Source organism: Hyaena hyaena, unplaced genomic scaffold (genome assembly GCF_003009895.1).
Source record: "Hyaena hyaena isolate Hyena2069 unplaced genomic scaffold, ASM300989v1 scaffold_220, whole genome shotgun sequence".
NCBI classification, from domain to species: Eukaryota; Metazoa; Chordata; class Mammalia; order Carnivora; family Hyaenidae; genus Hyaena; species Hyaena hyaena.
The window spans coordinates 1,289,593-1,313,142 of record NW_024080852.1 but is presented as its reverse complement, the minus strand read 5'-3'; the positions used below and the strand labels follow the sequence as shown (position 1 = coordinate 1,313,142).

The following is a 23,550-nucleotide window of genomic DNA, read 5'->3' as shown; positions in this document are numbered from 1 at the left end:
AGTATGAGAACACCTCAGGCAGCAAGTATCTCTACCCTCCTGGGAGAAGTAGTGTCTTGGAGAGGAAGCTGCCTTCGAGAGAGTTCTCTCCTCCCCTGGTCTGAGGGAATGGATTCCTTCAGCTCCTCCTAATAGAGATTAGGGAATATTGCCAAGGTTGACCTACTTGGGTGGTGAGTGCCCTAGAAAGGCCCCCCTCAGGCAGGTTCTAATAAGCCCCACTGGGACACCATGTGTCTCCTTAGACTCCGCGGTCTGCTCCCTGCCGCCATAACCTGCTCTCTATGGCATCTCCACCTCTTGAGTCGTTGGCTGGAACCAGCCGATTTTTCCGGGTCCTTCCTTGCCCCCTCTGCTGCTACACAAGGTTGCCCGGAGTGCGGCGGGGAGGAGCTGAAACACAGAGGTGAATGCGGGCAGCTTCTTCGTTGCCACGCCGCTTCTGCTTCCTTCCCGGTTCCCCTGCACCCCCTGCAGGTGTGGGGGTCAGGGCGGTGCTGGGATTCATGAAATCCACGTAATGCCAAGCTTTGCAGGGCTGCGGTGACGGGTGCGGTCTCTGAGGTGCGCCCTGTGGCCGGCTCTGGTTCCTGACCGTGTGTCCTGCGGGGGAGGAGAGCAGAAATAGGGAACTGCTTTGTCCCCTTCCCAGTGGGGGTGGGCGTGCAGTGCAGCTCACAGCCCACCCCTCCAGGGAGCCCTCAGGCACTACCAACTAGGTTGAGGCCACAGAGGAATAAAAGTGCCTTTTCTGAGGATTCTGCCACCTTTTGGGTCGGGAACAGGAGTGAGGGCTCTGTAGCTCCCACAGAAGCTCCCAGAAAGCACAATCCTGCCCACCCTTGAGGTCCTTTTCCCTTCTGAGGTCCCTGAGCCCAAATGTGGGAGCTAACCAGGTCTCTTTATTTTACTTTATCATTAATTCCTCTTAGACATGGAGTAAGGTCTACCCTTCTGTGGGCTATCACTACGGAAACTACTATTCTTATTTATTTTTTAAATATTTTTATTTATTTCTAGGAGAGAGAGAGAGTGTGAGCAGGGGAGGGTCAGAGAGAGAGAGGGAGACACAGACTCTGAAACAGGCTCCAGGCTCTGAGCTGGCAGTCAGCACAGAGCCCGACGCGGGGCTCGAACCCACGAAGCGCGAGATCATGACCTAAGCGAAAGTCGGACGCTTAACCGACTAAGCCACCCAGGCGCCCCAGAAACTACTATTCTTAAGCTCAGGTAAGTGAATTCAGTCTTGTCTAAATATGAGCTGATTGTTACTCTCCTGTGGAGATACTTTGAGGAAAAATCAAAGCTAAGTTGGTTGAACATATTGCTCACAGATAACATAAGTGTGTGTAGAATTCAGTTAATTTTGTTTTTTTTTTTGTTTTTTTTGAGATAATAGGTATTTATTATTTTAAGCCTCTCAGTTTTGGGCCAACTTGTCAAAGAACATTAGATACATAATACCATTGGTAAGAACATAATTATAAAGAAATTTTGAGAGTGTACAGTAATGTTTTGAAAAAAAATATGGAACGCTTCACGAATTTGCGTGTCATCCTTACGCAGGGGCCATGCTAATCTTCTCTGTATCGTTCCAATTTTTAGTATATGTGCTGCCGAAGCGAGCACAGTTAATTTTGTTTTATACAGTGGAAAGTAGCTGCATGAAAGCAATAACCTTGTAGATGGTGATGCTAGATAGAGAATAAGAAATTTCTGGGTGATGGAGTTAGGTTAAATAGGTAAACTAACTTTCTTAAGCCAAAGAACTTTACCCTGGGATGTAGTATGGAGCAGCTTTACATTTTCAGGAAAACTGATATTAGTGTAGCTCATGTGTTTATGTCAGTAGGACCACAGCACGTAGTCGATGCTGCCCATACACAGCTCTTCCGTTACGTATAACTTGGAGAACAGTGTCAGACACACAGAAAGTACTCAACTTTTAAATGTGAGACATCCCCAAACCTGGAATATATGTGAGTGAATGTGCATGTACATGTGTGTGTGTCTGTGTGTGGTGAGGCAGTTGGAGGAAATACAGAAAAGAGGAGTTGTTTTGTAGGGTATAAGTTTTTTCATTTTTAATAGTTTGTCATAGTTTTGTGCTGTTTTTAATCCCTACAATCTCTTCAATAGATTGTGCTCTTTCCCAGGGAAGACATCAAAAGTTTCAGGAGGCAAAATCTGCCTCAGTAGTCCTTCAACAACATATGGTCCACAAAATCACATTGTAGACTTACATTGTTATGAAGACGTTGCAAAAACAGACTTAGGATAATGGCCAATAAGGGGAGTGATTTCTAGGGACCTCCTGGAGCCACAAGAAAGGTATGCTTATCAGATCCATACAGTCATAGGCTATTCAAGAAACTGTTAAAGATCAATGATAATTGATTTAAGTTATTGAATGGTCACTGTGCAGCATGAATATGCTCAATGTATTATCTCAGTTAATTAATGAACTTAATTAACACATGTTATCTTGATTAGAATGTCTTATCTCAATCTTCCCAACGATCTTATGAAATAAATACAATCACTCCTTTCAAAAAAGTGGTAAAGTAGGGCTTGAGAAGTTAAGAAATATATTTAGAGCCATACAAAGTAGTAAATGTGTGTCTGACCTACTGAGCCCATGTCTTTGGTTGGTATTCTGTGGTGCCTTTCAATATTTGGGGATTTTGTGTGTGTGGTGGGGGGGGCGGGTTGGAGTTTTTGTTTGTTTGTTTGTTTGAGAATCTGTCTCAAGACAAATGTGGCGAGCTCATTGATATCCAGTTAGTCAAAAAGTATTGAGCACCTGCAAAGATCCAGGCACAATGCATGGTCCAATATATGATCTTTTTATCACTCACTAAATCAGAAAGATTCCTTCAATCTGAGAGTATATTTTAAATGTAGGTCCTTGTTAAATGAATTCTGAAGTACAAGTAGATAGCCCTTATTAGTCATCATGGTATAAAGAGGTAATATTTCAATATCCCAGATAAATATCTTGACAGGTATTAATGCTATTGTGAATTATAAGATAATATTTCCCAAGGTTTCTTATAAGACAACCTAAATGTAGACAATAAACTTGAACAGTATTTGAGTGGTCTCTTAGAAGATTTTCTATGTAATCAAAATCTTCTAAGAGACCACTCAAATACTGGAACTATTGAGAAGTCTCTAGAAATACTGTGGAGGAGGAAATAAGAGAGATTTTGAGAATGGGGGATTGTAGAATAGAGATAAGGAAAATTGGGACCAGAAAGAGACTGTCATAATGGGGACCAGGAGAGAAAAGAGATCAGGATAGAGACAATAATAGAATGAGGTAGAGGAACAGGGACGAGGAGACATAATCATCAAGAGAGGAGATTCAGAGCAAGGAAAGTTACCAGGAATAAAAAGGAACGTGCATGACAAGCATCAGTTCTTCAAGAAGACATAATCCTTAACGTGTATGCACCTAACAACAAAGCATCAAAATACATGTGGCAAAACCAATAGAACTGAAAAGGAGAAATAGATGAGCCTACTATTAGAATTGGAGACTTCAACATCCCTTTATCAGAAGTAGACCCAGCAGACAGGAAATCAGTAAGGAAATAGCTGAATTCAACAACACCATCAATCAGTTGGATATAGTGAATATCTATAGACTACTCCATCTAACAACAGCAAAATACACATTATCCTCAAGCTCACATGGAACATTCACTATGATAGATCATATTCTGGGACATAAAATATGCTTGAACAAATTCAAAAGAATAGAAGTCACACAATGCATGCTGTCAGACCACAATGGAATTAAAGTAGAAATCAGTAGCAGACAGAGAGCCAGAAAAATCCCAAAATGCTCAGAGATTAAAGAACGTTCTTCTAACACATGGGCCAGGGAGGAAAATCTCAGAAACTTTAAAATATTTTGAACTAAAAGAGAAACAGAAAAGGGTTCTATTGAGTAAATTAGTTGTAACAATTTTTTTTTTTTATTTCTTGAAAGTAAACCATCTAGAGTACTTCAGTTGAACCGAGGATTTAAGAATAGTTTTCATTTTAGGAATGCTGTGTGACTTATGCCGACAGCATTAGAAAAGTTTGTCAGCTCATCAGATCTTAAATTTTGCTTCTGAAACCTAGGCCCCATCTCGTACCAACAGGTTTGTTCCTGTGTAAAGAAATGATTTCAATCTTAGATATTTACTTTGAAGCCACGAAGACAGTGGATAATTTATTAGTCATCAAACAGTTGGCCAATTTTTAAATTGCTAACTTGTACATACATATAGGATATATCATTTGTAGCATTAAACAATGCCTGAATGTTACATTTGGAACTGAGATGCATTTAATTTCTCTTTTTGTTTTTTAATTTTTTAAAGTTTATTTATTTATTTTGAAAGAGACAGAGAGTGTGAACAGGGGAGGGGCAGAGAGAGAGGGAGAGAGAGAATCCCAAGCAGGCTCAGCACTGTCCATGCAGAGCACGATGTGGGGCTCAAACCCACAAGCCGAGAGATCATGACCCGAGCTGAAACCCAGGTGCCACAGGTAAGATGCTTAACATACTTTAAGTATCACATAGAATGAAATAAAATATGGGGAGAAAAGAAAATAGAAGTATCTTTCAAGTGTCCAGTGCTTCAACATTTTGGAGATTCTAGTTATAGAGTTGTGTTTTTTTCTTCTTTTTTTGCCTTAGGAAGAATGTCCTTAATTGGGCAAGCAAGCTTTAAGCAAGCCAGAAATTCCAGACCCAGTACAAGGTGGTTCAAAAATTCAGTATTTAGCCGTTCACTATTCTTGTATATTCATTCATTCATTTGTTCACTCAGTAGATATTCGCTAAGTGCCAGAATTACAAACATGAGTACACTTGTTACTTGTCCACAGAGAGGGTACTGTCACCCACTCCTGTAATAGAAAGCAGACTTTCAGCCCCCTGGGCAACTGTTCCTAACCTTAATGTATTCATTAGGCCCTCTCCTTTCTCTTGTCTGCACCTTTAAGTCTCAAGGAGATTCATACTTTGCAAGTAATTTTTTTCCTTTTATGTAACCACTTGGAAGCTAAGAAAGGAATTAAGGGAAGACTGAATAAAGAGATGACATTTTCTACAAGATGTGGGTTCAAATGCATTTTTTCAACTAAATATTTTCATATACTTTGTATATTTTCCATATAAAATTATTTTTATTTTTTAAATGTTCTGATTTATTTTTGAGAGACAGAGAGAGAGAGAGAGAGAGAATGAGCAGGGGAGGGGCAGAGAGAGGGGGAGACAGAGGATCTGATGTGAACTCCGTGCTGATGGCAGAGAGCCTGATGCAGGGCTTGAACTCACATGTCAGATTCTCAACCCACTGAGCCATCCGGGTACCTCCAAATAAATTTAAAGGCGGTCCTCACACAGTAATTTTTTTATATAATTCCAGAAAAAAAAAAAGTCCTGATAATATGTTAGAAGTTAATACTATAGTCATTAGATTCATTTGTGACTTGATGATAGAATGTATTGATAATGGTTTTTCTAAGAAAGGCATTTAATGCTGTTTGAGAGGGATCTAGGGGAGGGTGCCCTCAGGTCCTAATTAGCTGCTCAGAGATACTTTCCTTGGCTTGTATTTTGATGAGGTGATTTCTGCCCACCGCGTGGTCCTCTTTGTAGATCCAGCTTTGGAAATTTTGTTTAGTATATACATTTCTATCTGTCTCACACTATCCAAACAAAAAAGGAAGAGAAGAACCATGAACGAATCTGAATGGAATTATTTATTATACAAGAAATTGGCAAGAGCTTTGCTTAGTAGCATATTTCCTCTTTGTCAAAATATCTGCCCAAGAGGGCAGACTAGTGCCTCCGGGTTAATTGGTGAGCACGGGCTGAGAGCAGAGGCTGGGGGTTCCCTGAAGACCCCCCAGCTAGGGTTGCTGATCACTGCTCACTCAAGCCGTCTGGACGGTGGGCACATACGGGCCAGAAGGACAGCTCTGTCACATCAGCAGGCCAGAATTCCCTGGACAGTGCTGCAAATGTACTGGCAAACATGGCCCTCAGGGATCACCCCCTTTTCTACCCCTCAGTCTTTCTGTAGACATGTGTCCTACACGCCTATTGTATGTGGATCCCCTAACTACAGTCGGATCCTCCTTCCTGAGTCCCGTAAGGTTGCATCAAAGCATCTCGAGTGGAATTCAGAAGGTACTCCCAAGCGCCACCAACACATTCACTCAGAATGTTCTGTTTCCTCCTCCAATTCTTCCCATCCATTATGAGTGGATTTCACAAGTTTTATTTTCTAAGAAGCAGTGTTATTGCTCTTACTTTTGGATTCCTCGGGGAGCTTCTCATTCTCCACTGGAATTAATGACAGCTGGACCAGGGTGGGTTTTTTCTTAATGTTTATTTATTTTTGAGAGAGCGAGCGAGCACAAGGGGGGGCAGAGAGAGACACACACAGAATCCAAAGCAGGCTCCAGGCTCTGAGCTGTCAGCACACAGAACCGCGAGACTGTGACCTGAGCCAACGTCCAATGCTTAACCGACTGAGCCACCCAGGCGCCCCTGGTCCAGGGTCTTAAAACAGCAGCATCTTTTCCTTATGTTAATCCTGGAGAGACTTTTCTTCAAGAGGCAAGCAGGTACAAGTTCAATAGTTCAGCCTCAGGTTATTTTAACAAAATGTGCGCACTAGAAAGATGCTGATTTCTACATGGTATATTGAGGAAACTGTTACTAAGGATGTAAGGACAAGCCAACTATTATTTGGTACATGACCAATTCCTAGAAGTCTCAAATACCCGACTGCCAGAGGATTGCTACAGCAATCTGTAAATGGCAAATTTACTAAATTATCTCTTTGCCCAAAGAAAACTAAATTAGCTATCTATAAAGCATTTGGTAATTTTCCTATTGCTGAAGTAAGGCTGAGTTCATTTCTTAGCAAATGATTGTTTATTGTGGTTTTGAATTTCACACAGGGTATGTGATACAAATGCTAAGCCATCATACAAAGAGTGAGTCCTCCAATACGGTGTTATTCCAGGTATGGCCTTTCCTAGTTATATTAGTTATATTAGTACCTGAATTTGTATGTGTCTGTGTGTGTGTATATATAAATATATATATATATAAATATATATATACACACACACGTTTATATATATATGTATATATGTACACATAATGTTTATTTAGTTTTTGAGAAAGAAAAAGAGCAAGCCAGAGAGAGGCAGAGAGAGAGAGAGGGAGAGAGAAATCCTAAGCAGGCTCCGTGCTGTCAGCACAGAGCCGAATGCGGGGGCTCGAACTCATGAACTGAGACCATGACCTGAGCCAAAATCCAGAGTCAGTTTCTTAACCAACTGAGCCACCCTGGTGCCCCTGGATTTGCTCTTTGAATGAGAGTAGGGATGAAGTGAATTACAAATCGTGCATTGGGAACTGCATCTTGAAATGTCTTCACACAGATCCGTACACACCACAGTCTTCAAATCAAGCGTGAACACCTAATCTCACGCACGTTTACACACCCCGCACCCAAAGTCTTGTCTCCTGGTACATGAACACTGGGCAGCCCACTGAAATACCAATTCCTACAAAGCAGATGGGTTGTTATTCGAAACAACTTTTCTGTAAATCAGTAACTGGGAACCAATCAGTAGATTGTTAACTGGCCAATTGTTGGCTTGTATCTATCACCCATTGAAAAATAGAGTCAATAGAGCCCATACATAACAAATCCACCAATTTCTTCTAGCGACTTAAACAATCACCAAAAATGCTCCTTCTTTTGTGATATTAGCTGTTGTAGAGCACAAAGATAGATCCCCATTGCTGAAATCAGCAGGTGGGTCAATATTTCTGTTGACACTGAATTTTCACATCTCTTTTCAAGGCTCCTCTAATCTTCGTGTCTGGAGCTCTTCCAGCACTGATTACCTCTCCACTCCAGCAAATTCTCTGAATAATCCTGGCATGTGCAGCTCCAAGATAATCCATATTTCATGGTTATTTTATTTTCTTTTTTGGCTTGACACTCTTCCTCCCCATTACACGGTCATTGGCTCTGGGCAATCTGTCCTCAGTGACATAACCCGCTGGTGTAAAACTGGTTGTCAGATTAAGTGATTAACTTCATGTGTAACTAGATTGTTAATTTTAAAAGTTCATCTTTTAAAAATAACAAACTGTATATGTTTTTCAACACTTTCTGTCCCAAGCTATCCATTTTATCTTTTTCATAGTGAAATGGGGGAAAATCAGACAGCAGTCACAGAGTTCCTTCTGCTAGGATTTTGTCTCAGTCCAAGGATTCAGATGCTTCTCTTTGGGCTCTTCTCCCTGTTCTATGCCTTCACCCTGCTGGGGAACGGGCTCATCCTGGGGGTCATCTTGCTGGACTCCAGACTGCACACCCCCATGTACTTCTTCCTCTCCCACCTGGCCGTCGTCGACATAGCCTATGCCTGCAACACGGTGCCCCAGATGCTGGTAAACCTCCTGAAGCCAGACCAGCCCATCTCCTTTGTGGGCTGCCTGACACAGACCTTTCTCTTCTTGACTTTTGGTCTGACAGAATGTCTTCTCCTGGTGATGATGTCCTATGATCGTTATGTGGCCATCTGCCACCCGCTCCGATATTCTGTCATCATGAGCTGGAGAGTCTGCATCAGCCTGGTGGTGACTTCCTGGGCATGTGGCTTCCTCCTGGCTCTGATCCACGTGAGCCTCATCCTGAGGCTGCCCTTCTGTGGGCCTCATGAAATCAACCACTTCTTCTGTGAAATGCTGTCTGTCCTCAAGCTGGCCTGCGCTGACACCTGGCTCAACCAAGTTGTCATCTTTGTTGCCTGTATATTTATCTTAGTCGGGCCCCTCTGCTTAGTGCTGGTGTCCTACTCACGCATTCTGTTTGCCATCCTGAGGATCGAGTCCGGGGAGGGCCGCAGGAAGGCCTTCTCTACCTGCTCCTCCCACCTCTGCGTAGTGGGGCTCTACTTTGGCAGTGCCATTGTCACGTACATGGCCCCCAAGTCCCGCCACCCTGAGGAGCAGCAGAAGATCCTTTTCTTGTTTTACAGTTTTTTCAATCCTATGCTGAACCCAATGATCTACAGCCTGAGGAATGCAGAGGTGAAGGGTGCCCTGAGGAGAGTGTTGTACAAGGAAAATTATTCCTAATTGGAGTGACATTGGAATCCCTTAGCTCAGTAGTCCCCTAGAGCTTTGGGTACTGAGTACCACCTAAGCTCACCACTCTTTTTATATCTGAGACTGGGTAATGCAAGAAACTATAAAGCACTCCCTTTTTCTGTCTGAAAGATGTTTAGGTTTTATTGCATCATTATATTTGATTCTATCAAACATATTCTTTCATCTAACTGCATAGTCTGTTGAGAATATCTAGCGGAATAAATTAATCTCATCCACTGCTATGGGTCCTCTAGAGTTCAAAGAGACACTCTATCCCTGACTTCATCAGGTGTGTTCAATAACAGCAGGACATGGGCTTTGGCAGATGTAGCCACATCAGTGACAATTTTTAAAAGTATTGTAGTCACAGAGACTTAGGTCCCGCTGATACCGTTTTTCATTTTTACCCCAGTTAGGATGTTTCCCATCTGTCGTGCTTCCTTAATGTACCAAAATGCCTACTTAGTTAAGGGGAAAACTGATTTTGTGGATTAAACCCTGGAATCTGTCTTGTAATTTCTGTGGTCAGAAAAATAAGTCCACACATGTTCAGCTGGCTTCCCAAGGAATTACCCAATGAAACCCACTTTCCAGTCTATGCTGAGCTTTTGATGGCTACTTGCTTCTAAAGTCTTCTCATCTGCTCAGGAAGAGTATCTGTGATTCTCTCTGAATAGACACACACTCTTCACTTAGGAGATGTTAGCAAGTACTACAACCCAACTCTCAACTATCAGGTGGGGATGGAAAACCCCAGGCAGAGGCAACTGACTGGAGGAAAAAGAGTTTTAATAATAATAGTGGTAGTTAACATTATTATCACATACTTACATCATCCACTGCACATACATGGCTAATTGCAGAGATCACCTCATTTTATCATAAAAACCTATTTCTCATTAGCATCCCATTTTACAGATGCAAATGCGAAGCGAATGCTACACCTGGGTGCCAACGATCTGACCCCTGAGCCTTCTCTACTTAACACCACGATGTAGTATGTCATTATCAATATTATCAAATTCTGAATAATGCTAACCTCCTCCAACCTAGGATATGTTAAGCAAATGTGGCTTTCTTCTCAGTCTATTATGTGCCACAAGGAGGTGGGGGGAGAAAGAGACCATAGGAAAGGCTTCTTGACTGGGTTAGTGAGCCCTGTGGTCATGGCCACAAAGAACCTTAAGAGTTTCAGAGAAGCACAGAGAGGGTAGGAATGGAGTCCGTTCTCACTGAGGCTCTGTTTAGAACTCAGCATGGTGGCAAGACCCGGAGCAAAGGCATCCCTAGTTTCACACCTCTCACACGATCATGCACATGTATGTACGTGCATGCACACACGCTTACGAAGTGCTTACTAAGGTGACGCCTGTTCTAAGCACTTTGCAAGTATTATCTTTTTATAGCATTTTAAGAAATGTTTATTTATTTGGTTTGAGAGAGAGCACATGCAAGCAGAAGAGGGGCAGAGAAAGTGGTGGGGGAAGAGAATCCCAAGCAGGCTCCACACTCTCAGCACAAAGCCTGATGCAGGGCTTGATCTCACGACCTTGAGGTCATGCTGAATCAATGACAAGAGTCCAACACTTAACTGACTGAGCCAGCCAGGCACCTCACAAGTATTATCTTTTTTAATCTTCATAACAACTCTATGAGATAGGGATTATTATCAACAACTCTGGGTGAGAAAACACAAAGAGATTAAGTAACTTAACCAAAGCCTTGCAGCTGATAAGTGCCTAGTCCAAGATCCAACTTAAGTGATCTGATTGCCAAACCCATAGTCCTAACCACCAAGTAAAAGTCAAAGAGATTGTGAAGTTCCAGAAGAAGGAAATTGAAATGGAGAAAGAGAGGAAGAAACTCAACTTCTAGCCAGAGATAGACAAAGGGTTCCAGGTAAAGAGGGGACTTATGTTTGCTAAAGAATGCAGCTTGAACCCGTGTCTGGGTGTGGTGCTGGGTGGTGAGCCACTGTGGTCTGTGTTCCCAGCCATGCAGTACAAGTGTCCCTGCAGCAGATGCAAGAAGATGGCCACAGCGGTGGCGCCCTGCGAACCAGGCAGTGGGCTCATCCAGGTGAGCGGGCGACCCCTGCAGATAATGGAGCCACATTTGTCGCAGGACAAGCCATTGGAACCTGTTCTGCTTCTGGGCAAGGAGTGACCTGCCAGCATGGAGACCTCCAAGTCCGCGTGGTGGTGGTCACGTGGCTCAGATTTCCGCAATCTGCAGGTCCATCTCCAATGCCCTGGGGGCTTATTATCAGAAATACGCGGATGAGGCTTCCAAGGAGGAGATCGAAGACCTCCTCATCCAGGATGACCAGACCCTGCTGGGAGCTAAGCCCCAGCTCTGCGAATCCAGAATGTTGGGCATTCCTGGTGCCTGTGCTTGCTACCAGACATCCTACCAATGAACCGTCATGAGGATCAGCGTTCACCTGTATAACAAACATGGGTTAAAAGAAATGCAGCTTGACTTTATGCTGGACTAAAAATAAAAGTGAGGAAGTAAAAAAATAATGATGAGCTGTGACTCCAGGGGTCACAGGGATGGAGAAGGGGCCTTTTGACAGGCTGGACAGTAAAACAGAAAACAATGGAAGAGAAAGGTTAACAGTGCGGTTTAAGCTGATGGCGCGCCAAAATCTGAAGAGCCTTAGACAGTGTTCTTGTAATTTACCTAAACTGGATATACTTTGTAATTCCGGTATTTCCTAAGCCAGTCTTTAATCCGTTGTCCCCTGCTGTGCTGAATTGTGACATTTGGTGGGATGCAGTGCCGTGGGCAGGACAAATGGTGAAAAGCTGTAATTCCAGGGATGTGTCTCAAGGGAAAATAGCTCTCCTGAGACAAGGTGGGGCAGCAGAAAAGTGTGGGACACAAAGCATGCCCTGGGAGCCACCGGCGTGGATGCCTCACTCTGTGCAATGTCCTCCTAAGCTTGGCCCAGGCATCCAGGAAGCCCAAGATCCAGTCCGGACACTTAAACACCCGCAATGTGTGGCGAGAGACCCAGGATCTAGTCCCAGGTCTGCTGGTTGCTAGCTGTGCTCTTTCCAGGGAAATCTTTTAAGACTCCCTGAATCTCTGTCTCTCATTCATCAATTGTGCCTAATGAGTCCGAGGCTGCCCCATAGGACTGCTGAAGAAGACCTCAAACAAGAGTGGTGCAAATGGACGCATTTTAAAGACTTACAATGCAATGCAAACACAAGGTATTGCTATTGCTATTATGATTAACATTAGGTCAGAAATTATTCTGTTTACCTGTCAGGCTTGGTAAACTTTTGAGTTTGATATGAAAGCTATCCCCTAGTCAGGAGGAGCATTAGGATAGAGAAGTCACCCAAACCTTTGTCCCTGTGGTTTCCGCATCTCCCTCTAGCCTTGGAGGGAATAGTCTTTCCCCGAGGCCAACCTGCAGCCCAGATCCAGCGACCTCTCCGTGAGTCAGTTGGCAAAGGGCCCAGGGGGAACCTCTCTCCCTTTGAACCTGTTCCTAGTCCATCCACTAAGAAAACATGGGGGACCTTTCCTAAAGCAAAGGAGTTCAGATTTTAGGGTGTTTTTTTCAGATTTTGTTTCTGATTTCCAACATGTACCATCTTTAATCTGGGATTTAGAGTGCCTTTCTCAATTATGTATCCTCTGTCCCTCAAGAGAAGTTCAAGAATCTGTTCATCTCTTCATCCCCATTTCCCAGGCATACTTAACATACTCACTTCGTAAGCAAATAAAGGACACTTTATCCATTTGTCTCACTTCCAAATTTTCAGTGTTGAACTATCTTCTGATTTCTAACCTACTTTACATCCTGCAAATGGCAGATTATACTACAGTGGAAATTTAATTGTAGCTGATAATTATTAAGCCCTTACTATAGGTAGACACAACATAAAATGCTTTAATATAATCTTCACATCAAATCTGTGGAGTGAGCACTACTACTCTCATTATATAATAATGAGGAAATAGAGAAATTAATTAATATACCCAAGATCACAAAATTATTCACTGGTGGAAGTAGAATTCAAGACTAGGCAGTCCGGCTTTGAATGAACTCGTGGATCTACTAATATCCACGACCTGAAGTGGCTGGGATCAGAACTGTTCATGAATGTACTTAGTAAACTTCAACTCAATGACCAAACAAATGTTCATTGTGTTTAAATTTCCACCCATAATATATGGGCCTGGGGATGTGTTACCCTTCATTCCTCTAAGTTAAGGTATCTTGTATTCATTCATTTTGAGAGAGAGTTTGGGGGTGGGGAGAGAGCAAGCAAGAGAGTAGCAGAGAGAGTGGGAGAGAGAGAATCCCAAGCAGGCTCCACGTGGTCAGCACAGACCTTGATCCCACAAACCATGAGATCATGACCGGAGCCAAACTCAAGAGGCAGACGCTTAAGTGACTGAGCCGCCCAGGTGCCCCTAAGTTGGGATATCTTCTTGTCCATTAGATCTATCCAATCCTTGCTTTTAGTATATTTTTACATGATGGATGTTAATAATTAGGACTATGTTATTGCTCTAAGATTACAAAGAAAGGGGAAAATTAGGATAGAAACGTAGCACTAAATATAGAAGTCCTGGGGATGTTTACATACTTCTATTACAGGAAGCAGTGGTCACTGGCTTCTCAAAGGAGTGTGCCGAATTGCTACACCTGTGATTCTGGAAGGTCAGGGTGATGCTGGTGCCAGATGGGGAGCCATGTCAGGGTGTTGTCCTTGAACACTGGCAAGAGGGTGGAGGTGATTGCGGGCCGTAACCACTGGAAAGGATAAGGGTGGGGATCTGTGTGTGGGAGCTGGTTCACTTACTGCCTGGAATTAGCACCTCCTGCATCTTTGGCATGTGGGCCAGGGATTGCCAACCTCCAACCCGTGGGATTGTTGTTTACTATTTGCCGTGAGTATAAAGGATCCGTGTTAAATATGGATTGTTGAGGGCAGACTTTTGTCTGAAAGGAGGGTCAGAATGTAAGCGCACTGGATGAAAACATGACTCTTTCCCCAGCTAGCAGGGCAGTGTCTTACTCTCCTTGCTTTCTTGACAAACTTTATTGGCTCATTTTGATTTGTCTTTTTTTAATCTGTGTTTCTGCCTTGTTTTTTGATTTAAATCTTTGAAATCATGTTTGGTCAGAAAGAGGCAGATGCCTGAACACATTTGGATTTAGCCCACAGAGCGCTGGCTCAGAGTTGGGGTGTCTGGGTTCTCAGCTCGGCTGCTGGCACTAACTCACTGTGCGACCTTAGAAGAGTTGCTTAACTCCTCTGGCCTTTAGTGACCTCATCTATAAAATGAAATGTTGAGCTAGACAATCGCTAGCCCCAGAGTTAGAAACTCAGACCCTCTGAGTACTTGTGGCAGAGACTGCTCGATATTTCCCAAAGTAGTTTCCTCTTATTCCCGGGTACATATGGAGACCATATCTCCCAGGCTGCCTTGCATTTTTGTATGACCATATGACCAAGTGTTATCCAATGGGATCTGAGCAAAAATACCCAGTCCACTTGTAGGTCATGCTCACTAAAGCCTCCATGCCTTTTCTCCTTCAAACATATGGGACACCCAAAAATATAACCTCAGGTCTAATGTGTCCAGTGGTCATAGTCAAAGACTTTGTGCTGCTACTAAAACTGCCAAATAATTTTAATAAAACTGGATTTGAACACAAAAAAGGTGTAGATTTATAGTTTTATGTAACAAACCCACCACTGAAGGGTATTAGTTTATTTATGACATTTACTATTGTAAGTGATGCTTTAATTTGAAATAAATGTACATGTATATATTTGGCACAAATATATGAATGTTTCTGTAGGATATGTTTCTAGAATTGGAGTTGCTGCATTCAGAGGAGTGCAAACTTTAATTTTTAAAGATAATTTCCCAAATTATCACCAAACCAATTTATATTGCCATCCTGACTACAGCCCACGTGCTCAGCATCATTGGAAAATATTAAGCTTTTTATTTTAGTACCATTTGATGGGCAAAAAATGGTCTCTCATGCTTTAAGATTTGTTTCTTTAATTACTAGAGAGCCTGTACATCCATCGTCGTATTCATGAGTTGTTTTTACTTGTTCTACTGTGTATGTCTCCTTTGTCTCTACTTCTATCTACGTAATTTTTGCCCAGTTAAAAAACTGATAGGTATCTTACTATTTTGTTCATTATATAGGTACTGAAAACTCTGCTAGCTCTATTTTTATCTTTTTTTTTTTAAATGGGTTTTCAGAACATTCAGGCTGACTTTCTTGAATGTTACTTAACAATAGACAGAAAAAGAGTCCACGGGTCTAGGCTAGGCTGGAGAGAGGCTGGGAGCTTAGTGGTGGTGGGTGTGGTCTCCGAGTCAGGCTGACCTGGATTAGAGCGCTGGCTGTTATGTACTTGGAATCCCAGTAAAGCTCTTACTGTCTGTGTCTGTCTGTCTGTCTTTCTTTCTTTCTTTCTTTCTTTTATGAGTGCAATAAAAGCATTCAGCTCATTAAATTCAGAATTGTCATGAAACTTAGACAAGATTAATAACTCATATATCTCTGCACAATACCTGACACTTAAGTGCTCGATAAGCACAAGATACAACAATTATTATTTACAATGTGGGGAACAGAGATACCAAATTAGATATAAAGTTTGATTTCTGGCTCTAGAACCTGTCCCAATGAAAGTTTTATTTAATAAGATCCAAGGAGGCTAATAAAACTTCCTTTTCTAAAGAGTAGGCATTTCACTTCCTATTATGCAATTTCAATAGAGGACTAAAGTATTCAACTCACTTACTCACTCGGCAGTTACTCTTGAGTTCCTAGTATGTTTAAGGCCCAGGATATTTGATGATCTCTGAGTCTGTTTCATTTTCTCCACGTGGAACTTAATTTTTACTCCTTTGCAAAAATGAAAATCCAAATTCCAATGAAATGGGAGGAAATCAACTGAGGGACAGAAAACTAGAAAATAAGAAAGACTCTTAAAGTTCCTAGCTCTGTGGCTCTTCAGGACCACAGTGAAACTCTAAAGAGTACTGAGAGAAGACATAGAGACATGGGATCCTCTTCCACAGAGCTTCACAAGCCGCACTCCCACTATCTGTACAATCGATGTTTTTATTTTCTTTAAAAAATTTTAATGTTTTTTATTTATTTTTGAGAGTCAGAGACAGCATGAGCAGGGGAGGGTCAGAGAGAGAGGGAGATACAGAATCCGAAGACAGGCTCCAGGCTCTAAGCTAGCTGTCAACACAGAGCCTGATGTGGGGCTCGAGCCCATGAACTGTGAGATCATGACCTGAGCCGAAGTCGGATGCTCAACCGACTGAGCCACCCAGGTACCCCATCGATGTTTTTATTTTCAATTTTATGTGAAACACAACCCAAATAAAGCTTTAAGACAAATTCCCCCAGGACCCATTCTAGTACAGAAATTCTAGACTGCTACTGCTCCCCAGATCACTTCCTGAGGGACTCAGCCAGTATCAGCCCTGAACCATCAAATTGCAATATGGTTAATAATCCTGTAAACCTGGGTTCAGGTATGCTTTGATCAATTGGTTCCTGTTTTGCTTCCCCATTTATACAATGGTAATGAGATACCACCCACCCTGTCTGTTCCAAGGGGAGGTTGTGAGCTTCAGAAAAGATGATATACCTTTCAATATTCCGTTTTAAATGGAAAAGAAGTACTAAACATTGTTCTTAGTCCCACAGCATAGAGATTCATCAATTCTTTTCTCTCACCTTTATTTTCCCCTTCCCTACATTCTCTCTGTATGTTTCTACTGACCCCCTCACAAGGAGATCAGGGACAGTGCAGTTCTAAGGAAGATATCTGAGAAGAGCCAAAGGAAAGTGTGCAAACAAAGATGTAACTGGACGAAAGGGTTAGATTTGGGCCACTCAAATTAGACAGCTTTATGATCCTTCCTATCCAGAAAGCAGGTTGTGGTAGGAGGTTGGATGGCTGATACGTTAAGGGGCTGGGAAGAATGGAAAGACTGCATTTCTGGCTATCCAAAATGATGTCTCCATGGTGTTGGCATTGAACTGGAGGAGCAGAAGGAAGCAATGACTGAGGTTGGTTACAAGTCAAAGCTCTAAAGGACTGAATGTTCCAGCGTGCAGAAGATATCCGGCACTCCATACCTGGGTTGTTTGATCCTCCCCCATCAGGCCCAGCAGAATAAATTGTTAGTGTGTGTGCAGTGGGAATCTTTCTGTGGGCTGTGGCAATGCTACTGATAGAGTAATATGACCTCATGGACGTGAAGCCAACGCCTCTTCAGGATGATTTCAGAGGCACTCTGGGCTTACAGTGATCTCTCCCTGCTGCCTTCAGATACTCAGAATTTCTTTAGCAAGACCATCTTTTGTTTCACAATCACAAACTTAATATATGGATGCACATACCCATGCTGGGCTGTGAATTGCACACTAGGGGCCTGTTTGGATGAGAGAGTTCTAGATACCTAAAGAGGGTGGGGAATGAGGGAGTCTGAGACTCCCCCCTGCAATGTCACCTATTTTAATCTTTATGTCTTCTGAAACCTATGGTCACACCAGATTTTTTAGCTGCCATTTCAGTCTCTGAAAACTGCCAGGAGACTTAAGAAATAGCAAAAACAAAACAGAGCAAATACCCACTGAGTTCAGCCAGTAGAGGGCTGATTTAAAAACAATATTTTTAGGGGCGCCTGGGTGGCTTAGTCGGTTAAGCGTCTGACTTTCGCTTAGGTCATGATCTCGTGGTTCGTGGGTTCGAGCCCCGCGTCGGGCTCTGTGCTGACTGCCAGCTCAGAGCCTGGAGCCTGTTTCAGAGTCTGTGTCTCCCTCTCTCTCTGACCCTCCCCTGTTCACGCTGTCTCTCTCTATCCTAGAAATAAAATAAAAATATTTAAAAAAAAAAACAATTCTTTTAATGTTTTATTTATTTCTGAGAGAGAGAGAGAGAGAGATAGCGTGAGCAGGAGAGGGTCAGAGAGAGAGGGAGACACAGAATGTGAAGAAGGCTCCTGGCTCTGAGCTAGGTGTCAGCACAGAGTCCGACGCGGGGCTCGAACCCACAAACCACGAGATCATGACCTGAGCCAAAGTCAGACGCTTAACCAACTGAGCCACCCAGGTGCCCCAGTAGAGGGCTGATTAAGTAAAGACCAGTACTTCCAAGCAATGGAATGCCATGCCATTTAAAAAATATATAATTTACTGTCAGATTGATTTCCATACAACACCCAGTGCCCTCCTCAATGCACATCACTCACTTTCCCCTCTCCTCCACCCCCCATCAACCCTCAGTTCTCAGTCTTTAAGAGTCTCTTGTGGTTTGCCTCCTTCCCTCTCTGTAACTATTTTTCCCCTTTCCCCTCCTCCATGGTCTTCTGTTAAGTTTCATAAGTTCCACATGAGTGAAAACAATGACATCTATCTTTCTCTGACTGACTTAGCATAATACTGTCCAGTTCTATCCGCGTTGCTACAAATGGCCAGATTTCATTTTTTCTCATTGCCAATTAGTATTCCCTTGTATATATAAACCACATCTTCTTGATCCATTCGTCAGTTGATGGACACTTAGGCTCGTTCCATGATTTGGCTATTGTTGAAAGCAGTGCTGTAAACATTGGGGTACATGTGCCCCTATGCATCAGCACTCCTGTATCCCTTGAGTAAATTCCTAGCAGTGCTATTGCTGGGTCATATGGGAGTTCTATTTTTAATGTTTTGAGGACTCTCCACACTGTTCTCCAGAGCAGCTACACCAGTTTGCATTCCAACCAACAGTGTAGGAGGGTGCCCGTTTCTCCACATCCTCAACAGCATCTATAGCCTCCTGATTTGTTCATTTTAGCCACTGTGACCAGCATGAGGTGGTATCTCAGTGTGGTTTTGATTTGCATTTCCCCAATGATGAATGATGCTGAACATCGTTTCATGTGTCTGTTGGCCATCTGGATGTCCTCTTTGGAGAAGTGTCTGTTCATGTCTTCTGCCCATTTCTTCATTGGACTATTTGTTTTTTGGGTGTGGAGTTTGGTGAGTTCCTTATAGATTTTAGATACTAGCCCTTTGTCCAATATGTCAAAAAGCAATATGAACGTTCTCCATACATTATATAGAAAAATATCCAAGATACCTTGAGAAAAGTAAGGGTAACAGGAAGAGGGGTAAATATCCTATATTTGTATGTGGTTATCTGTGCATAAAATAATTCTGGAGAGGTACTTTAGAAAACAAGCAGAGAGGCTGAAACTTGATGTTGGAAAGCCTGAGCATATAAAGCTTATAAAGCTTATAAAGCTTATAAAACTTGAGGCAGCTCCTTTAAGAAAAAGAATGCTAATTTATGACTACAACATTAGTTGAGAGCCTCAGAAAGGGCCCTTGGTGGGGGCTCTGAAACCTAATGTTCTTTCTAACCCGTGGTAAATCCCACACTGAGGACAAGCAGGAGAGAGAGAAGTCAAAGAATACTTTGAAAGCTGCTAGAAATCTGAGCCATCTGTACCTTTTTGAGAAACTAAATTAACAAAAAAATCAGTGCTTTTACCAATGTAGCTTTGGAGAAAGAGAATTGATTAGGTGACTAAGCCCTGTGAAAAATATGAGTTCGTGGAATCAAATTCATAACAGTTAGGAAAACTGTCATAGTAACTATCTGAAGGATCGTATTTCATCTATCAGGTTGGCAAAGATCAAAAAGTTTTAATAACACGAAGTGAGGGCATGGCGTGTCATACGTTGCCTTAGTTTGGTCTGAATGACTTCCATGGAGAACGAGTTGCCAGTACCTCCCATGATTACAGATGCACATACCATTTGACCCAGCAATTCCGCTTCCAGGAATATATCCTACAGGTGGGCTGGCACGTGTGCAAGGCAATGAAGGCCAAAGTTATTCACTGCACAATTGTTTGTACTGCCAAACCACTGGAACTATCTCCGTGAGAGTCTGGCTAGATCACTTATGCTCCCTCCATTCAGTAGAATAGTGCACAGCTGAAAAACAGACCAGGAAGCTCTTTAGGTACTGACACTGTAAGGCACTCTTTATATTTTTGAACAAAACACACAGGTTTCAAAATATATTGTGGGCTATCGCTGATGTAATGTATCTCCTGTAAATACAGAATGTTTTGGGAAGCATTTAACAAACAGCTCGCAATATTGGAGGGACCTGGAAAGGGAGCTGGTTGGCGGGGGAACTTTTTCAACATATAATTTTTGAAGAAGTGAAAACACATATTTTTGAATCCTCCAATTCACCTTAAACTCTTATGAAGCCTGAGGCTGCTCACGTTGTCGAAGTCCCCAACCTTCACAGGGAGATCAATTTCATGTCAGATGCAGACCAAACCAGGGTAAAGAAAGATTGGAGAAGATTGGGCATTCTTTTCCTCTCCACTGGAGGGTAGAGCACTCACATTTAAAAGCCTCATTAGTTATTCAATGAGCCAATGAATTTATGACTCTAAATGAAACATATTCCTGGGGATTATTTTTTTAGTGGACCCAATTAGATTTCTAGGGAATGATTCTGTAAGTTCCTGGCAGCTATTATGCATTCTCCTCTGAGCTCCCCATTACAGAGCATTAGCTCTTTAAAGATTAAGGGACCTCCTCTTTCCAGCTCCCGGGGGAGGCAGAAAAGGGCCATGGCAGCCAGTGTTTTTTCCTTTATTTTCTTTGGGGATTTAGAGTTGCTTTGCTAAATTCAAAGAAGACAGGATCCCTTGGGATAGAGTTAAAAGCCATACCTGAGGACCCAGCCTAAAAGTCTGAGACAGGGAGAATACTGGATCTTATGTATGTGTCATTATTTCTGAAAATAAGAATCTTGTCACCATCAGAGAGTTGCTAACTCAGCCATCGAAGACAGCCTATGTGAGATGCCTTTTGTTACTATAAACTGTGGATTCCAGGAATGATTTGGAGCCAGGAATGAGTTAATGAGTTTCAAGATTTTCTTTCTTTCTTCCTTTCTCTTCCTTCCTTCCTTCCTTCCTTCCTTCCTTCCTTCCTTCCTTCCTTCCTTCCTTCCTTCCTTCCTTCCTTCCTTCCTTCCTTCCTTCCTTTTTCTTCCTTTCAGAAAAGTAGGATTTCCAGAACAAAAAGTTGTGATCTAAAGCATTTATTTCCACAAGATGGTGCTATAGCCTCTGCCGTGGAAGATGCTCCCATTTCCTTCAGGAGCCAGAACTCCAAAATCTACTTTTGATGGGAACCAAATCTCTCTCCTGGCGGAGGTAGATTTGGTCCAAGAGGGTGAAGGCTGTGCAGGTAGGAACACCTTCTGCCACCTCCACATGTGCCGAGTGGATGTCTCAAGGTTCCTCCGGCCCCTCCTTTTCCCTTAACACTGTAAGGCGTGTATGTGTGTCAGGATTGGAACCTAGGTATTAAGGAGTTGATATATATGTCCCCAGTCATGGACACGTATCTCCCACTTCCACCCACACTGTGTCCCCAGAGGCGGCTCCGGATTCAACTCTTCAGGAGAGCTTTCCCTACCCCTCTGGCTCACATTAATTATCCTTCCCTTTGAATCTCCCAGGCACTATTATTTTTACCTCTCTTAGAGCTGATTAGACATTGCCTTAGAATACTATTCTACCATTTCCATGGAAGTTGCCCAAGTTCTTTTGAGCCAGAGTCCATGTCATAATTGCCTTTGTGTATCCCATATATAACAACACGCATTCTGTCCTGAATTTATGCACACTTAATGAGATTGTGAACACAGACAATCTAAAAATAAGTGTTCAGTAACCTTGGTGGGTGGCTCGAATAATTGGGAGGTCACGAGCCCCGTTGGCCACTGCCTAGGAGCTAGGAATGTGATCTCGTAAGTCACAACCTCCCTGAAGCCATTTTTGTTTGTTTTTTAATGTGCTATTTTATTAAAAATTTTTTTCACGTTTATGTATTTTGAGAGAGAGTGCACGTGAGCAAGTGGGGGGAGGGGCAGAGACAGGGAGACCCACCACACACCGAGGCATCCTCGTACCTGCCTCACTTCCCTAGGGAGAGGTTGTGGTGAGAAGCGAGAGAGCCACGTATCACCGTATCACGGTTTTGGTTGCTGAGGAACAACCGAAAACAAAAATGGAGATGAAAATAAAAATGAATAGAAAGGGGGATGCCATTCACTTTAGCTGGAACAGCCTTCTATTTTTCTTTTGATACAAATATTTTCACCTCCCTGGGCCCTCCAGGCAGGGATACTGAAGACGTTAAAGTCATAGAGGCAAAAGATTAAAAAGAAAAACAGAGGGGTGCCTGGGTGGCTCAGTCGGTTGAGCATCTAACTCTTGATTTCAGCTCAGGTCATGATCCCAGGGCTGTGGGATCAAGCCCGAAATTGGGCTCCATGCTCAGTGTGGAGCCTACTTAATATTCTCTCTCTCTCTCTCTCTCTCTCTCTCAAATAAAAAAACAAATAAATATTTTTTAAAAAAAGGAAGAAAGAGTTATCACTAGATTCAACACCTGAAACTAATGTTACACTGTATGTTAACTAACTGGAATGTAAATACAAACTTGAATAAGAAAGAAAGAAAGAAAGAAAGAAAGAAAGAAAGAAAGAAGGAAGGAAGGAAGGAAGGAAGGAAGGAAGGAAGGAAGGAAGGAGAAAGAAAGAAAGAAAGAAAGAAAGAAAGAAAGAAAGAAAGAAAGAAAGAAAGAAAGAAAAAGAGTTAGGGGGACAGTTTAATCCTATCCTTTTAGAGAAGATCAAACAGCTTCCAGGGGCACCTGGGTGGCTCAGTCAGTTAAGTGTCCATCTCTTCGGCTCAGGTGGTGACCTCATGGCTTGTGAGACTGAACCCTTGTCACGTTCCATGCTTACACATGGAGTTGCCTGTGGGGCTCAGTTAGTTGAGTGGCTGACTCCTTACTTTGGCTCAGGTCAGGATCTCACAGTTTATGGGTTCAAGTCCCCCATCTGACTCCACACTGACAATCAGCGCCTGCTTGGGATTCTCTCCCTCCATCTCGCTCTGCCTCTCTTCCACTCGTACTTGGCTTTGGTTCTCTCTCTCAAAATAAAGAAATGAACTTAAAAAAGCAGAAGTGCATGTATATAGAAGAAATACGGAAGTACTGAGCCTGGGTGGCTCAGTGAGTCAAGCATCCACCTCTTGATCTCAACTCAGGTTTTGATCTCAGGGTCATGAGTTCAAGCCCCGTGTTGGGTTCCACACTGGGCATGAAGCCTACTTAAAACAAAAACCGTACATGTATATATAGTTTATAAGTAAATAAGCACTTGTATATCGGGGGTGCTTGTTGAATTTTTTTAAATAGAAGGTAGGATAAGAGATGTTTTAAGACCACTGCTACAGACCAG

The 23,550-nt window shown here is 42.6% G+C and overlaps 1 protein-coding gene, 1 non-coding gene and 1 pseudogene across 2 annotated transcripts; 2 read left to right on the top strand and 1 right to left on the bottom strand.

Annotated features, from left to right (window-relative positions):
- Nucleotides 1-1,521: 1,521 nt before the first annotated feature.
- LOC120239004 lies at nt 1,522-1,629 on the bottom strand. Its single transcript, XR_005530336.1, has one exon. It is a non-coding gene; the product is annotated as a U6 spliceosomal RNA (small nuclear RNA).
- Nucleotides 1,630-8,245: 6,616 nt separating this feature from the next.
- On the top strand, nt 8,246-9,178 carry LOC120238987 (olfactory receptor 2A1/2A42). The gene has a single exon (XM_039243059.1). It carries the CDS (start codon nt 8,246-8,248, stop codon nt 9,176-9,178), a length of 933 nt encoding a protein of 310 aa, XP_039098990.1.
- Nucleotides 9,179-11,185: 2,007 nt separating this feature from the next.
- LOC120238947 lies at nt 11,186-11,609 on the top strand (annotated as a pseudogene).
- The last annotated feature ends 11,941 nt before the right edge of the window (nt 11,610-23,550 follow it).

Bases quoted from the DNA above. Each gene is read 5' to 3' on its own strand.
- LOC120238987 (XM_039243059.1), top strand. From the start codon at position 8,246: ATGGGGGAAAATCAGACAGCAGTCACAGAGTTCCTTCTGCTAGGATTT.